Genomic DNA, 18508 nt, shown 5'->3' on the forward strand with positions numbered 1-18508 from the left:
GGCATGTAATGCCTTAAGAGAAAATATTATGAAAATGATTTATAGGTGGTACATAACCCCAGTCAAGCTTGCAAAGATTTACCATTTGCCTGATAATAAATGTTGGAAATGTAAAGAAAAGGAAGGTACATTTTTTCACCTTTGGTGGACGTGCCCGAAGATCAAGGCATTCTGGGAAATGATCTATAATGAACTTAAAAAGGTATTTAAATATACCTTCACTAAGAAACCAGAGGCCTTTCTCTTGGGCATTGTCGGCCAAGGGGTGTTAAAGACGGATATAACTTTTTTTATGTATGCTACAACAGCAGCTAGAATACTTATTGCAAAGTACTGGAAGACACAAGATCTACCCACACTGGAAGAATGGCAGATGAAGGTGATTGACTACATGGGCTTGGCAGAAATGACGAGCAGAATCCGAAACCAGGGAAGAGAAGCAGCGGAAGAAGAATGGAAAAAGTTTAAGGACTATTTAAAGAAATACTACAAAATTAATGAAAGTTAGAATGATGTTGGACTGGAAAGTAAATGGTTACTATTAGCAATGGTTAAGACAAGGAGAATAAGGAAGATTAGCTTAAATTTAAAGTAAAATAAGGGAAGATTTGCTGAGTAATTGATTAGAATTTGGAATACAGAAAAGGGAGGCATGAGGAAGTCGAGGAAGAAAGGTTTAAGAAATTAGGATATGAAATGATACTTGTGTTTTTTTTGTTTTTTTTTTGTTATTGTTTGTTTATGTATTTGTCGTTGTTATGTTTTGTTTGTGTGACTATAAAAACTGTTTAATAAAAATATTTTTTAAAAAAAATAGAAGGAGATGCACAGCTGTATGAGCAGAAGGGACAGTTTTAATAGCCTATAGTAATGGCAGCTTAAGCAAATAATTCAAGAACTGCATGAGAGAATTTCACCTTACACAGATGGTGGATGGTTAGAAGCAAATCAAAGAACTGCCTGCCTGCTCTCTGCCAGGGAGAGAGACAGTTTTACAAGGTGCATCTCTGGATCTCTCCTCCATCACAGATGAAATTTCACACCCAGCTGCGAATTTCCTCTTCTCTCCCTTCTCCTAGGTCAGATTGTATTCTATCCCTCCTCTGTCATTGTGGAGGGATTAAAAACAATGGGCCCGAGTATAGCATTAGTTTTTTTGCTTCCTGATGAAAACTTCCTGAGCCCGAGAAGCCAAACAGGTAGTTAGACAGAGAGTAGCAATTTTGAATTCTGAACGTTCATTTCTGGAAATGTGTTTCATGAAAACAGGGCATGTTCTAAAGGCAGGGGGGGCAGCAACTGCTCTCCAGATGTTGCTGGACCTCATTTTCCCTCTTCCCTGTCCATCAACCACACAGGCTGGGGATGATGGGAGTTGGAGTTCAGAAACACCTGCAGAGCACCTCCTGTTCCAAAGCAGTGGTTTTCAACCAGTGTGCTGTGGCACCCTGGGGTGCCTAGAATGATGGTCAGGGGTGCCGCGGGCAACCCTGGCCTCTGTCCCTCTTCCCTCCCTCTTCCTCTGCCCTCTCACATCTCTGTCTCCCAAAGGCTTGCATAATATAATAATAATAATTAATTAATTAATTATACCCCGCTCATCTGGCTGGGTTTCCCCAGCCACTCTGGGTGGCTTCCAACCGAATATTAAAAACAATACAGCATCAGACATTAAAAACATCCCTAAACAGGGCTGCCTTCAGTTGTCTTTTAAAAGTAAAATAGTTGTTTATTGCCTTGACTTCTGCTGGGAGGGTGTTCCACAGGGCAGGCGCCACCACTGAGAAGGCCCTCTGCCTGGTTCCCTATAACCTCACTTCTCGCAGCGAGGGAAGTGCCAGAAGGCCCTCGGCGCTGGACCTCAGTGTCCGGGCTGGAAGATGTTTATTGCAACAGCCCTGGCTATAAGCTCCGCAGGCGAATGAGGCACCTCTATTTGGAGAGGGGGTGGACAGCTCAGAGACCAAGGGTGGCAGAAGTAGCTGCCCAGAAGACTACCAAGGAGAGGGGAGAGGAGGCTGAGGGAACCCTAAACAAGGGAGGGTGTTCGAAAAAGGGTGAGAGGCTGCCAGCTCTGCAGGCAAGGGGTGACACAACTGGGCTCTTGGGCCCCACAGGGGTGCCGCAGAAAGAATGTCGCTGGTCAAGGGAGCCATGGACTCAAAAAGGTTAAGAACTAAATGCGTTCTGGAGGTCCGTTCTTAACCTGAAGCTGTTCTTAACCTGAGGTACCACTTTAGCAAATGGGGCCTCCCACTGTCGATGCGCCACCGCTGTGCAATATCTGTTCTCATCCTGAAGCAAAGTTCTTAACCTGAGGTACTATTTCTGGGTTAGAGGAGTCTGTAACCTGAAGCGTATGTAACCCGAGGTACCACTGTACTGATGCAGCAGAAACTTTGTTGAAGCGAAGCAGGACTGGGTCTGGTCTGTGTCTGGATGAGACACCTCACAGCGGCCCCGCAAATGCCACCCTGACTTCCACAATGGAAGACATGAAGAGTAGAAACCAGGGAAGACAAAAGAAAAATATGTTCAATAATATGCAGCTTCTGGGGGTTTGAGGGAGTGATGAGTTGTAGGGGGAGGTGCTTTAAAATCCTAAGCCACCCACTTTGAACCTTATGGGATAAGCAGCATTTTCACTGAAACAAACTCTAGCACTCCATATTTAATGGCTTGAGCACCAATAGCATCTGGGGGAGGTTGGCAAAACAGGTGACTCTCCCTCCCAGAATAAAACTCTATTAGTATTTATGTGCCGATTTAAAAAAAGATTTGTGTGTGTGTGTGTCATTGTAGATGTCATTTTTTGAAACCAGCAAATAAATAAAAAGGAGGGCGTTCCTAGCACTTTGGGGTTATGTGCAATTTATGAATCCCATCATATTTAACTTATTAAATTAAATGCGAAGTTTTTAATGTTATAATGTTTTATTATGTTTTTGTATATGCTGGAAGCCGCCCAGAGTGGCTGGGAAAACCCAGTCAGATGGGCGGGCTGCAAATAATAAAATTATTAATTATTATTACTATATATACAAACTTTTTTTAAAGTTTTATTTGCGGCCTGACTTAAGAACCCCTCACAATATTAAAAATAAACAACAGAACACAAAATGTGGAAAATAAAACGAATATTGTGGCCATTCAATTAAATCCATCCAGACTTACCCATTTGTACAGCAGGGAGCATAAATACCAAGGCCACTAAGCAGCTGGTCAGGAACATGTTTGGGTGTGGAAATGCCCTTTGAAGATATCCCTTGTCTTCTGAAGACCTGTAAAAAGGAGCAAGAAAGGGGCAAGAAAAGCAGTTTGAGAATGCCTTGGTCTTTTTGCACAGGTATGGATATTTAGTTATTTATTTTCAATAAAATAAAATGAGGTAAGGTTAGGCTTGATTGTATGACTAAGCCTATATTGGTTTATCCCTTTTCTTGACTCAGCAGAGCTAAGACAACAAGTGTGCTTTCCATACCACACCTCACTCTTAACTTTTATGCAGGCTTACGATAACATGAGCCGCCATTTAGGATTTTCTATATATACAAAGTATTTACAGGGTGGGGCAGAAGAAGAAAGAATGTCCCATGTTGCAGGATAATCCAGAGGAATGCGGCATGGAGAACACAAGTGATACAGCTCAGCATGTAAGGAAGGAAGGAAGAAAAACCCAGTAAAAATTATGCCAAGGTTCAAATTTGACAAACTAGTGTCAGCTTGAAGATCTGCATACACACCACAGCACAACAAGCAACAGCAACCAGACTTCACAACCACACAAGCAAGCATTCGGGAGAATCCAGTTAACTGGTTACAACAATGCAAATGAAATCACAACACTGTGTTTGTGTGCGTAGGGTTTTTTTTTTGTTTTTAAAAAAGCATTTATTAATAGGAGTCGTATTCATTTATATACCGCTTCATTACCAAAGTGGTTTCTAAGCAACTTACAAAGTGTAAAACCAATTACAAAAAATAAAATAAAATACAAGCAGACATTCGTTAAAATGCGCAATGAAACAATTCCATCAAAACATTCGGCGACATCTCCACAATTAAAATGTGAAATAAAACAAGCCCATTAAAACAGCACAAGAATTAAAGCAATTAATGCCAGGTGGCTCAAGACAGGTTTATTCCTGGGCAGATGACAATACCTCATAAAACATGTCAAAGTAATCATGAGGAGAACCGCTACTAACAACACTATAAATCACAGCAGATTTTTTTAACAAAGAAAATGCATCAAAGGTTAAAAGCTCGGGGAAATCAAAATTATTATTATTTTATTATTCATTGAATTTATATCTCACCTTTCTTCCCAAAGAAACCCAGGGCAACAAACACATCCATAATACCCTGTCCCTCACCTGCAAAGTATTCTAAAACAGCAAAAATGCTTTAAATACAGTTAAGAGTGGAAAAGATCACCTAATGCCTAAAAGACTTTAGTGTAAGGACACTCTGAAATGTCCCTGTTTTCTCGCAGGATTCAATTACATACCAGCAAATGGAAGTTGTTTTGGGCTCCACCTTAACACCACATTGTATAACCACCCCACCAACAAATCAGAATGAAATCTCAAGAAATAACTGGCATAGTCTAACCTCCTTGTAGACCAATCAGGACAAAATGCTCAACAAACAGCTTGTCTGGAAGCAACCTAGGAGGCATGTGAGCTTCCCTGGGTCCCACAAACGAGTCTCACAAATGGGGAAACATGATAGAGAAGGCCTTTCTCTAACCCAACACACTGTCAAGATGGTGGGTGCACCCATACAATTTTTTTTTGGGGGGGGGGGCTCTTAAGTTGTTGTGGAAAGTATGATGGGGAGGAAGCCATCCCCTCAAATATAAAACGAATAAAGTCGGATGCAAACCAGAATGTGCTATACAGTGGTACCTTGGGTTACATACGCTTCAGGTTACATACGCTTCAGGTTACAGACTCCGCTAACCCAGAAATATTACCTCGGGTTAAGAACTTTGCTTCAGGATGAGAACCGAAATTGTGCTCTGGCGGCAGCAGGAGGCCCCATTAGCTAAAGTGGTGCTTCAGGTTAAGAACAGTTTCAGGTTAAGAACGGGCCTCTGGAACGAATTAAGTACTTAACCCGAGGTACCACTGTATAGAGATAAGACTGGGATTAAAACTGCTCTTCCCTCATTCACAGCTTTCAAAATACTCCCGCCACCCCTCCCAGGCCACCACCAGTGTACACTTTTAAAATAAATAAAGCCCTTTTGTGCTTTTTGTGATTGTAACGTCGCAAGAGGTTAAACTTCCAAGTGGCCTCAGCGCTGCTGCTCCTTGACAGGTGCTGCAGTCTTTAGGCCAGCAGAGATGTGGCAATTAAGTAAAAGGATGCCAGAAAGCTAGTTAGGGAGGCGCTGAGCAGGAGGAGGAGTCGGTGAAAGCACACACAAAACGGGTAGAAAGCTACTGCGCCCAGTTTTACACTTTAAGGGAATCAAAATGCGGGGGGGGGGGGGAATTAATAGGATTGTGCAGAAACCAAGTGCACAGCCAACGTTTTAACAGTGTTGACATTCAGTAAGCCAAGGATGTTATAACAAGACTTTGCTGCAATTACCCCTAAAGCAGATCAGCCACCGTTAACAGTGGCCAATTTTTTTTAAAAAAAATATTACTTCAGTTTGAAATACTGCATATAGGCAAAATGTTATGATTCATTATGATACACACTACCACACCGCTTTAAATGTAGATCGGTTGCGGGCACTTTACTTTTGGCAAATGTGCTGTGCGAGTGTGAGCAGAAGTTTGGATAGTGCCCTCTTAGCATACAAAATAGTCAAACCTTGTCCCAGGGCATGGTGGTCTGTTATGCCAAATGGGGTACTGCCCCATCAATCTCAGTGTGCCCTCAGCCAGTCTCCACCCACCTGCCTCTTAACAACCAGTTCCTGGGGTCGAACCAGGCTGTCAGCTCCCTTCCTCCTCACATGTTGGCTTTTGGGGGGGGGGGAATAAGCAGGTAGGAAGATACGATACGATAATCTTTATTGTCATTGTCCCATACAGAACAACGAAATTGGAAGAAAAAAAATCTATATCAGACATTCAAAAACCAACAAGCCTGCTATCCCAACCATCCCAGCCTTGTTAGCCCCTAAAAAGTCTGATACCCCATAACTGAATACACTATACTCACATAGAGACTACCTTACACTGCGTTTAAAACCAAAATCGCATTTGGATAGAAACTGTTTCTCAGGCGGCTAGTCCTAGTCTTCATAACCCTGTACCTTCTTCCAAAAGGCAGAAGCTGAAAGAGATCATTTCTGGGGTGCGCACTATCCTGCACTATCTCTGCAGCTTTCTTATGGCACCTGGAAGCATAGATTTGATCCTAGAGTGCACCCAATTATTCTCTCCACAGTCTTTACAACCCTGGAAAGCTTTGTTTTCCCCCCGACCATGCAGCTCCCAAACCACACACACAGACCATAAGTTAATACACTCTCAACAGTACAATGGTAAAATGCCATCAGCAGCTCCTTTGAGAGATTATTTTTCCGGAGGATTATCAGAAAATATATAAGATGGGGCGAAAGCAAGAATGAATGGTCTCTGCTTATCAATGGCTTCAGCTCCACCTACTTGCGGGGCTCTCTGCCTTCTGCCCCCCCCCCCAGTCCTCATGGTCACCAACCCTTGTGTTGAGAAGGAAAAATGCAGGGCCAGAGAGAGGAACTCAGATGCAGCTCCAAAATTTATTGTAGATCCTGTTTTACAACAGTTCTGACACTGGTCTACTTGGACTGGCAAGTGGCTCTCCAGGGTATTAATTAGGAACATTTCGTAGTCCAATCTGGAGATGCCAGATGGGATCTGGGTCCTTTTTGCATGTGCTCTACCACTGATTTTAGATCATTCGGGGAGAATATGTTGGACCCTGGAAATAGCAAAACTGAGTCTATTCTTCCAGCAGACTGATTTGGTTCTGAAAAAGAAGCGAATTCTCTGTCCAGTGGGTGTTTAAATCTCCGTATGTCAATCAAATTAAAGTTTTCCACCAATTTGAAAAGGGTTACGGGTAGTCTCCCTTCCTTAGTTTCAGTTTTCCTTATTGTTCAGTTCATTTGTAGGGAGAAAACCCTATCCTAATGGAGATTTGAGCTCAACAGGGAATTGAAGTGGCTAGGTTAGGGCTGCCATATCCAGGAACCTGCTCGGCATAGTTCATAGCTTCTCTGAGTTATTCAAGCTGGAGGAGACTCTTGAGAGTCCCATGGACTGCAAGAAGATCAGACCTATCCATTCTTAAGGAAATCAGGCCTGAGTGCTCACTGGAAGGACAAATCCTGAAGATGAGACTCCAATACTTTGGCCACCTCATGAGAAGAGAAGGCTCCCTGGAAAAGACCCTGTTGTTGGGAAAGATGGAGAGCACAAGGAGAAGGGGATGACAGAGGACGAGATGGTTGGATAGTGTTCTCGAAGCTACCAACATGAGTTTGACCAAACTGCGGGAGGCAGTAGAAGACAGGAGGGCCTGGAGTGCTCTGGTCCATGGGGTCACGAAGAGTCGGACACGACTAAACGACTAAACAACAACAACATCCAGGAACCGGGCTCTGAAAATGGCATCCAGGCGGATTTTTGCCAAATCGGCAAAATGGCCAGGAAATCCCAGACGCATGGCAAGCAGGGTGATTTTTATTTATTTATTTTTAAAAATGCTTTTGAAATCCTTTTTTAAAAGCCTAAACACACACACACACACACACACACACACACACACACACACTTTCTCTGATGTTCCCCCCAAAAGCTCAGCAACCTAGGCTGAGTACATTGTCCCTCTTTGGGTGTTTATGTCCACTATTCATCTTGCTTTCATTATCGGTCGAGAGGCAAACCCTCCCATCATCCTATGGTGGGCTGGTGGGAGCTCTAGTTCAAAACATCTGGATAGCACCAAGTTAATAAAGGCTGTTCTAGCCATTAAAGAGATGGTAACCCTACACAAGAGGAGTTTGTTGGGTTTTGCATTAGACTGGCCACTATGTTGAAGAGGCCGTGACATTATTCTTTGGCAAACAAGACACACACTTCAGGCAAAAGACTGACAGTACTAGTTTAGAGTCATGCATAAGTATTTGATTTGGGGTGAGGAGGGGGGAGAGTAGTTGCATTCTTTCAAATTGGAAAAAAACAAAACCCTAACTCTTCTATTTATCAGCACCTAAAGCCAAGAAGAATTTCAGAATATTGCCAGCTGGCCGTTTTCTTAAGCCTTACGACTCCAGAGTCGTGTGGAAATAAAGCAACTGCATTTTATCTTAACTTGAACTGCTGCCCTGCTATTAAGATCTACAGTGAAGTAATCATTTCTGTCATCAGCTGGCCATATATTTAAAAAATATTATATAGAAGGGCCAAAACTGAACAAGCACGCTAACTTGCCCTCTTGCCGCAGCGAGCACATTGCTATATAAAAATATTTACATACCACTATGCAGTGCTTTTTTCTGGGGGGACGCAGTGGGACGCATACCCCTAAACATTTTGTACTTTTGTCCATTTACTGTATTTATTTTTCCCGATTTGAACTATAAAATTGTGATTTCCTTGAGTCAAAATGAGAGTACCCCTAAACATATTTTTTAGAAAAAAAGCACTGCCACTATGTCATAAAATAATCAAAGAGGTTTACAACAATAAGATTTGTGCAATATAAACTACATGAAAAGGCACCCTTTGAATCTCTATTTTGCATTATGGTTCCTGAAATGAAGAAGAAGGTTTTCATCTGTTTGGATACCATTGGGTGCCATTTTGTCTTAAGATGGTGGACTGAAATGCACTGATTTTAACCACTGATTACAAATATGCACAGATATTTTGTTGCTATTGTTTCTTACAACTCCCATGCAATGTCAGGTACAGGGCTACCGATTGACCTATAAAGCCCTAAGTCAGGCATAGGCAAACTTGGCCCTCCAGATGTTTTGGGACTACAACTCCCACGATCCCTAGCTAACAGGACCAGTGGTCAGGGATGATGGGAATTGTAGTCCCAAAACATCTGGAGGGCCAAGTTTGCCTATCTATGCCTGCCATAAGTAGTTGTTTCCTGTCAGGGAGCATGGAGCTTGATTCTGTGTCCATGGGAGCCCTCTGCTACCTCCTGTTACCCCTGCTTTTCTCCAAGTCAAGTTTCCCCTCCCAAATGGTAGCTTTGGGACAGAGGGAGACGAGAACTTAAAGTGCGAATACTTTTTTAAAAGTCCAATTCATTTTCAGGACAATCAGCCTGACGCTTGCCCATCCCTAATTAAAATAACGAAACAGGACCTCGATTATTCTCATTTGTCCATTGTTTAGCCACTCACAGACAACTTTCTTGTTTTCAAGCGTTCAGCACGACTTCAGATGGCAGAAACATGTGATGAACAACAGAAGCCAAGTCCTGCAGACCTTACATAACTGCTGGGTTTCAACCTTCGCCGGGACACTTGCTACATGTCCTGCTGCTGGCTTGCTTTTAAAAATGAAGTTTGTATTGACTGGCAAGAAAAAAAATATCAAACAGCAGAATATAGAAAACAATTCCCGAGTAACCAAATTTGGCCATGATCAATGGTAGACATACATTTCAAAAACCATCTTGATATTGTGTGTTTATACTGTAAGCCTCTCTAGAACCTTAAGGCATGAAATAAATCCTATCAAATACTTGTTTGTTTGCATCTCTCTCATGTGTGTGTGTGTGTGTGTGTGTGTGTGCACTCACACATGGAAAAACACTCAGCAGAGGAATTAATCTGCACTGTCGTTTGAAGTTTGCCACCACTGCCTGCTCAAGGCGGAGCTAAATAATAGATTAGTGGGTTTATAATATCTACTAAACCTCCCTCATAGCACCCAAATGTATCAACCTCTTTCTCTTACTAGGCCAACTAGTAAAGGGTGAATATCACTGAGCTCCAAGACCCAGATCCATGCTGTAGTACCACTTAGAATAATAGAATTGTAGAGTCGAATGGGACCCAGAGGAACATCTAGTCAAGGGGTGTCTAAACTTTTTTCAAAGAGGGCCAGATTTGATGAAGTGAAGGGCCGACCAAAGGGCCGACCAATATTGTTGACCTTTTTTGGCCTGAAGTTGTTGAGCTTTTTTTGAGATTGATGTTGTTGAGCCTTTTTTAGGGTTGAGCTTTTTTTAAGGATTTTGCCCCGGGAACTGAACTGCCACAGGGTCCAGATTAAACCTACCAGTGCGCCAACTTAGGCCCCCCAAATGGACTATGGACATGCCTGATCTAGTACAACTGCAGCCATCCTATATGGGGATCGAACCAGCAACCTTGGCGTTATCAGCAGCATGCTAATATAGAGACACTTCCTTATGGGGAACATAGAGATAGGGAATTTAGAAAGGATCCCTAGAGAAGACCATGCAGCTGCAGAGCCCATTTGTTGCCCTCCCGCCATGAGCTTCCTGGGCTGCTTTCCCCTTCCTCCCTACCTGCCTTCTCCAAGCATGCAAACCACGGCAAGAGTGAGGGGATGAATGCAGTGTCATGACAATACGAATAGAGGCCTGCTACATCAGGGCAATGGCCGGTCTAGTCTCACAGTAGCCAATCCGTTGTCAGCGGGAAGCCCGCAAGTGGGATCTGAGTGCAACAGCATTTTCTGCACTGTGATTCCCAGCAACAGGTATATTCACTCCAACAGTGAAAGTAGAATGTAGCTGTTGTGGGAGCTGTACTTTTAGCTTCTCAGGAGGCAGAGAGCGGTACATTTTCTAGCATGGAAATGCAGTGATAGGGAAAGCTGCATCCGCTTAATTTCTGCCTCCAAGGCAGCACTTTAAAAGCTTTTTTTAAAAAAAGAAAAAAAGTGGCAGGCTTATCATGCAGCCAGCACAGTGAAAATCTTGAAGGCCTCTCCAGTTCCAGCTGCAAATTCTCCACTCGGCAGAAAGAAAGCAAAACTTAGCCATTAAAAAGCTGTTTGGCAAGAGCGAGAGTGGGATTTACATCTCTTATTCTGGCTAGAGGCTCGCTTTGAAAAGATTCCCAGCTGTTGGGATCTGTCCAAAGAGCAAATATTAGCAGACAATGCTAAAAGTAGATACAGGAAGCAGTTAGTCAGGGACCTTCAACAGCTGTTTACTGCAGGTGTCAATCTCCTGATATAAAACGACTGCAGCGTGAGATCTCAACCCTGTCCCTATTCCGAAGGACAAATTATCAGGATTAATTGTATAAATTAAAAACCCATAGCACCCACATGTGATGGTTCCTGTCCTCCTTCCTCTACATCTGCCGGATTTGAGCTATTCAGGGAAAGTGGGTGCTCACTAGGTTTGCTCTGAATTCTTCAATATCAAACAAAAAACGCATTGTCAATAAGCTTTGATTTTAAAATTAAACCAATTAACCTAAGTTCACTTGCTCAAATTACTTTAGCCATCCAGTACTGGGGGAGATGCAGCTGTTCAAACAGAAGCAGAAGATGTTCTGCCCTGGATGTGTCTTGCATCAGACCATTGATATTATCTAGGCCCATACATGCTAGGCTACAAAAGACAATTTTGGCACTTGGGGTGGAAGGATCTGTCCATTTTGGTTCACACAGTTTCTCATTTAACCCACGTTGAATTCAGGTCTGTATATTTCTGCAGCAATTCACTTTTTTTTTTTTACAAAAACCACGAGCATTCACCAACATTTTTTCCTAATGCGTGAATTCTCCTAATAAGTACATTCCTGTACACATTCCCCCCCAAGCAATTAATCCTAATATAATACATTTTTGTATGTTATTTTCCAGAGCATATTTTTTTATGCACAGTTCCCCTCACTACATGCATTTGGTTGGAGAACGGCATTACAAAATTCAGAGAAGTGCAAATTCTGCGAGGTGGCGTATTGTTCCAGAAACTGCAAATCTGATCAATTTGGCTTTAAAGGAAAGCTGATCAACTTTATCCCTGACCCCTACCTAACTTGGCACCAATGGATTCCCATCCGTGGCTAGGATAAAAACAAAAACTTCTGGAGATCAGAGGCCTGACACAGTCCTAATCTATTCAGAAAATCAAATTCATTGCAGACAGACAGGTAACAGCTTGAAGAGTACCTGTGATCTTCCTGACAGCTCAGCTGCATTTGGGCTTCCTCCATCGATTCTTTGTGGATCAAGAGATTATTTTTTCCTACCCGGCCCAACAATTGCCTTTCCAGTGGCCCAGCAGGCTAGCAGCTGAACCCATCTGCCATTCCCTGCTCCTGCAACTGCTTGCTTTTATGAAGGAGGGTGGGGCCCTGGTTGTTTTCCTTTGTGCCTTGGTGGCACCAGCCTTGTTTACGTGTGGCTCACCTCACCTGGCCTCCCCCTCTTTTCGGGAGGATTTAGTCCATATGTAATTTTCCAGAAGGTCAAGCTTATTGTTCCTTCTGCTTCTGCGCTGCCAGCTCTTCTGCCTTTGCCTTGGAAGGAAAGTTTAGGGCATTATCATACTGGTGAGTGGAGGGCAGGCTTCTCAGACACAGCAAAAAAGGGGGGCTGTTATCACAAAATATGCTTTAGAACAGTTTTGTCTCAGTTTAAACCCAGGAGTGCTTTGTTTAAGTATGATTTCTCTCCTCCCCACCGCTTCCACCTTCAACACAAAAAATCAATTTCTGTGTCAGGGTTAGGATAAAATTATAATGTTTCCTGACATGATGGTAGCAGCAAAAAATGTGTTCTTGGAAACAAAAATCTGTAGGCAAAAATTTTTGTAGGCAGAAATCTGGAGCTGCTCATATTGGTTGCCATGTGACAAGGAAATAAGTAATTGGCAGGTTTGTGGGTTTTCTACAGTTGCACGAAACTGGTTATTAGATGCAAAATATAGCATTCTAAGCACCTCTAGGTTTTGTTTCCTTTTAAAAAACACTTTGGTCCTCAAGGCTATGAACGTAGGCTTGAAAGCATGTGGGCAATGTCTGAAGGAACCTCAGAACTCAGGAGAGACTGAGCACATTTTAGCCCTATGTCCAATGGTTGAGCTCCTACAGCCCACAAAGTTTTCTGCATCCTACCATGATAGAGATGGGGGAAGAAATTCAATTCAGTGCCTATTTAAAGGCAAATTTACCTAATTTGAGCTTTCTGAAACAATATGCAGAATAGAACACAGCTGTTTTTCAAAATTCACACCTCTGAATTTTGCAATGCGCTTCTTCAGTCAAGTAATGTGCACAAAAGGCACTTTTTTTAAAAAAATGGCAAAGTATGCATAAGTGAAAATAAGTTTTTAAAATGCATTATATTAGGAATATATAAATATCAAGGGGTAAATGCTTTGCAAAAATGTGCATATTGGGCAAAATTGCTTACAAAAATACATACATTATGAGAAACTTACACAAAAATGCTGGTGAATTTTCATGAGGAATTAGAAAAATAAATAAATCACAAAGTGATCTGGAAATGTGGAGACCTGGATTTCACATCAACGGGGGAAAATGAGAAACTGAGAAGAACCAAAATCGACAGATTTGCTCAGCTCTCCCCATGACAAACACAAGCAGAATTCTACAGGATGTTATGAAACTCATCTGAATCATCTGAACACAGAGATCACAGAATCCAGCATTTCTTGGTGTAGAATTTCAAATTCCTTTTAGTGTACAGTGCAGCCATGCTGCCTCACTTACCTGGCTTGGGAGCTAGGTACCCAGTTCAGTGAAGAAAGCTTGCTTGCATTTGACCCTTTATTATAAGAGGTTTTCTCTGCAGAAACCTGCAGCTGAAGCTTTTCAGGCCACAGAGTTTAAAAACAATCAACGACAGCTGCTAATTGCTGCAAATCAAGTAGCAGCCTTCCCAAATAAGAAATGCAAGCATTTTCTTTGGCCAAAGGTGCGAAAAGTCAAAACAGGTATAAAACTGGTATATATTCGTAGTGAGCATGGAAGTATTTGAAGAATGCATATTCTGTGCACCACATCGTTTGGTTTCCACCACCTCTAAATACTCCCGAGATACGGTACATTTAGGAATTCACATTTCTGTCAGCAGTGACACATTTATTGTGATGGATATGCAATTACTGCTGGGCTATCGTAGCACACAGTGTACGAAATAGGAAGCTGATATAACAGCAGTATTAAGCCTGGAGTGCAAATATGCAAAATGTCTTGGGTTATCATATATCCAAGGTCTCCTCTGATAGCTCTCTCCAGAACTAAAAATATTTTAAAGGGGAGAAAAGAAGAAGAAAAACAGCTCCCTTACCTGCTGTTCAGCAAATCCCTCTTGGGTTCTCCTTCCCTTCCTCAATCTGTTTCCTTTCTGGCAGTTCTCAGGTGTCCTTCAGCCACACAGCACTCAGGGGGGAAAAGGAACCCTGTTTTATTTGACACACTTTTGAGTCGCGTTAGCAATTGGTGTGCCGTGGTTTGGAAGCAAGTCAGTGGAATGATGTCAGGCGGGCAGGCAAGACGGCCAGCTCAAGAGGGGAACTTACTCACCCTCAGGGAGCCAAACTTTGGCCAACAACAGTTCAGCTTAAAATGAGCAGGATATTTCTCTGTCTTTTAAAGGCAGGGGTCAGGAAACCTTTGTCCCAGGGCTCAAATGTGCCCCCTAGGTCTGTCAAGTCCTCGGGACACCCAGGCCATACCTCTTGTGTGCTCCTTGAGTGCTTTGGCCTGGATGGAGGAGGGATGGATGTGTGTGTAAATCTCTGATTTGCGTGTGGAAGGCAGCTTGCTGTACAAAAACGAATATGGCATCCATGGCTCCGCCCACTACAAGCATGGGACCTGTTCAAGAAACCTTATTCTGGTTACCTCAGCAAAAGCGACCACAACTCAGCAAGTTATGTGCTGCAGCAGCCTCACCAAGTGTTACCATTTCACGTTGTTCTTCACAATCCCACTATATAATTATACGGGAAGAAAATATTTACCCCCTCAGGAAGGGGGAACATAGGAGGTGCAGTTTTGTTCAAAACAAGCCTCGGAAACCAACACAGACCGTTCTATCAAGGTCATTTTCTATATGCAGATCAATGTACAGGGTTCCACAACATCTGGGTCAAGAGACCATAAGCTTACCAGAAAGAAAACAGTGGTTTTCAAACCCGTTTCCTCCCCCCCCTTCAGATAATTCTGTCAACACCAATTTTCCACTAAAACGTGCAATGAAATCCCTGAACATTGCAGATGATTCTGGATCTTGTTAGGAACATAGGAATTGTACCATTGGTCCATTTAGTGCAGAATTATCACTGACTAGCAGTGAGCCACCACAGTTTTAGACCAGGGTGTTTCTCCGCAAGACTTGGGAGATGTCAGGGAATGGTAGTTTGTTAAAGTAGCTGAGGGTTATTAAAGGTAAAGGTAAAGGTACCCCTGCCCGTACGGGCCAGTCGTGTCCGACTCTGGGGTTGCGCACCCATCTCGCTTAAGAGGCCGGGGGCCAGCGCTGTCCGAAGACACTTCCGGGTTATTAGGAGGCCTTTATTCTCTCCACAGAGCTACAATTCCCAGAGTTCCCTGGGAAGAAGGATTAACGGTTAAGCTACTCTGGAAAACTGTAGCTCTGTGAGTGGAATAGAAGGTCTCCTAACATCTCTCAGCATCCTTAACAAAGTCCCAGTGCCACGATTCTTCTAGGGGAAGTCCTGGCTGTTTAAACTGATATGATACGGCTTTAAAGGGCAGAGTGCAGATGGGGCCTGGGTGACCTTGAACAAGCCACCCTTCTCTCTCTGCCTAAACTACCTCACAGGGTTGTTCTGAAGTCAAAATGGGGAGGGAAAGAATCGTGTTCCTATATAAATAGGATGGCACAGTAAAGAACCAGGAGCCTGAGCCCAGCGAAGGGCAATTTATTCCAGACTGAAATGCTTACAAATCCAGTGCAGAATTCACAAAGCAGATGGATAAAATTATATAATCGTTCACTGCACGGCACACGCCAAGATAAATGGAAAAAGGAAACTTTTACTCTGAGATTAGACAAGTAAGTAAGTGGGTTTGTCGCCTTCCATTTCGCTTTACAAGTGGAACTCCACACCCAACGGAGGTTTCTTGAGACCAACAATTATTTATTATCACATTTATATCCCTCCAAGAAGTTGAACGTGAGGCACACATAGTTCTCCCCCTCCTCATTTTATCCTCACAACAGCCCCGTGAAGTAGGTTAGTGACTGGCCCAAGGTCATCAAAGGAGTTCCATAATTTGAACCCTGATCTCCTATGTCCTAGAGCACCACCCTAACCACTACACCACACAGCCCAATAGCACAATGAATGTAATTATCACAGTGACATTCCCCACCTTAGAAGGTGTTCTTGTCATATACTGTATGCTCTTAAGCTTCAGATCCATTCCCTGATGAACTGTTTTGTGCCTGGATCCCAGAAGCAGTAATTTTGTTTTGTAGGAAATCCTATAGGGTCAGTTCCTAAGGGAACTGCTGCAAGCAATTCCATCTAGACATGTCTTAATTGGAACTTAGTCTTAGACCCAGAATATGTAAACTGTCTGCATTATGGATGCAAGGAGGAAGCGATTTCTGTGCTGTCCTGTGTTCATCTCAACCAGCGCTGTTTCTGTTCAACTACAGTTCAGCCTCTGCTGAAACCCACATTATATGTCTCGCTATCTGCTCTGGCTGAAGGTGACATAATTTTCAATACATTTCCATGGAAGGGAAATGCCAAGGCAATACAAAAACTAACAAGTGGTATTCAATTAAGTTTTATTCTGAGTAGACCCACTGACATGAATGAGCATAATAGGTCTACTGTAAGTAAAACGTAGTTGAATACCACCAAACACAGTTACTTACCTAAATTCATGGATTAAAGAACAATAGTGAATTCCACTCATATCTGCTTGCATAATTTCCATTCCTGACCTTGGGTGAACATGCAAATTGTGGCAATGTCTGTTCCCATTTCAGTCTTTGACAGAATTATCTGACATCCCTAGTCTGGATTTCCACTAAAGCAATTGAAAGAGCAGATACAAGATGGGCTGCCATTTTCCTGATTTTGCTGTTTAGAAAACACACATCGTCTAAAAGAAAGGGAGAGGTGCTACATTAAAAAAATATATGTTGGGCTAGCATTACCCATCCCCACAATGAGATTGCCAATGCCAGCATTCAGTCCTGGAATACACTGAAGTGACAACAAAGAGTGCCTCTGTGCAAATGCAGAATGCATTTTTGTCTTTCACTGATTAATTGCACCTCACCTCCACATTTCTAGGATTAAAGAACAGAGCTTCCAGGATAGAGGCCTGGCTTCCAGCCAGACTTAAACCACAGCACTAATTCTAAATAGAAACGAAAAGAGTACAGGCTCTGAAAAACAAACAAACACAAACTACACTTCCCCTCCCACTTTGTCATATCAGAATATATTTATTAGCTGCAAAATAAAGTTGTTGTTTTTTTTACAATCTTGTAAAAACAAGAAGACTAAGTTACGCCCCCCTCCTTACAGGCAAGCCAATGAACACAGCATGGTTCAGTTGTGTTTGTTTTCTAGCCTTTGTGGAGTTTTGCCCTCCTCGGTTTTCACAAAGTCTTGAAGTTTTGTTGCATCAACTGAGCATCTGTACTCTCTCAACATCAGGGGCACGTAATATTGGAGAGAAGCGGATTTCTGATTAGCAGCGTGGTTGTGGATTTTAATCCAGTAGGGTGTGGGGTTGCCTTTATATCCAAGCATCGCAAAACTACCTATAGGGATGGAGAGAGTGAGAGAGACAGTGAGAAAGAGAGGCAGGGAGGGAGGGAGGGAGGGAGAGAGAAAAGGAGTTGGGGAGAATGGATGCAATTACTATCAGACAGTTAAGCAAATAACCTACAATAATCCTTACAATTTTTGCAATCTTAGATTTTCCAAATTCCTGTGGAATCACATTCCTTGAAAAAACTATCAATAACCGATTTGTTCTCCACATAACCAACTTTTTCCTTTTTTCAAACCTTGCGTTTTAGTTCATAATAAATACAATGGTTTGTATTTATGGAAGGAGAAAATATCAAAACAACAATGCATACAATAGATCCATAAAAAGTTCATAACCATAAATAAAACAATAAAGAATACATAGACATAAAGATGGATATAAAACCATTACATGTTACCTTCATATTATCACTAAGATAGATGTATTTCTCTAACTTATTATGCCATTATACACAAAAAAGAACTCAGTTTTTCAAATAAATAAATAGGTTGCATACTTCCCCCTAACTCTTGTATGAACCAGCTATCAAACCCTTAAATCCAATCCTTTAGCAATGGAGTTTATATTCTCCCCACCCCACCCAAAATTCTGGTACATTATTATGCTAGCAACTGTTAAGAGATGTATTATCATTTCTGTATCCTCTAACTCTTTTATATTGCCAAATAATAAAATTAGTTGATCATAACCTAAAGGGGTACTAATTTTATTTATTACAGCAAAGCAGAATATCCTTATTTTACAGCAGAACCA

The 18508-nt window shown here is 42.3% G+C and overlaps 2 protein-coding genes across 3 annotated transcripts in view; both read right to left on the reverse strand.

Moving 5' to 3' along the window:
• CEMIP (cell migration inducing hyaluronidase 1) overlaps positions 1-18508 on the reverse strand; it is a 166420-nt gene that overhangs the window by 72897 nt on the left and 75015 nt on the right. For both annotated transcript variants that reach the window (XM_053364360.1, XM_053364359.1), the window contains exon 2: positions 3175-3281. In XM_053364360.1, coding sequence (XP_053220335.1) covers positions 3175-3232 — 58 coding nt within the window. In that variant the 5' untranslated portion in view covers positions 3233-3281. The remainder of the gene's footprint in view (positions 1-3174; positions 3282-18508) is intronic.
• LOC128401389 (cell surface hyaluronidase-like) overlaps positions 15497-18508 on the reverse strand; it is a 77556-nt gene continuing 74544 nt past the window's right edge. The window contains exon 22 of the mRNA XM_053364361.1: positions 15497-17741. Coding sequence (XP_053220336.1) covers positions 17527-17741 — 215 coding nt within the window. The 3' untranslated portion in view covers positions 15497-17526. The remainder of the gene's footprint in view (positions 17742-18508) is intronic.

This window comes from Podarcis raffonei, chromosome 14, assembly GCF_027172205.1.
Source record: "Podarcis raffonei isolate rPodRaf1 chromosome 14, rPodRaf1.pri, whole genome shotgun sequence".
Lineage (NCBI taxonomy): Eukaryota > Metazoa > Chordata > Lepidosauria > Squamata > Lacertidae > Podarcis > Podarcis raffonei.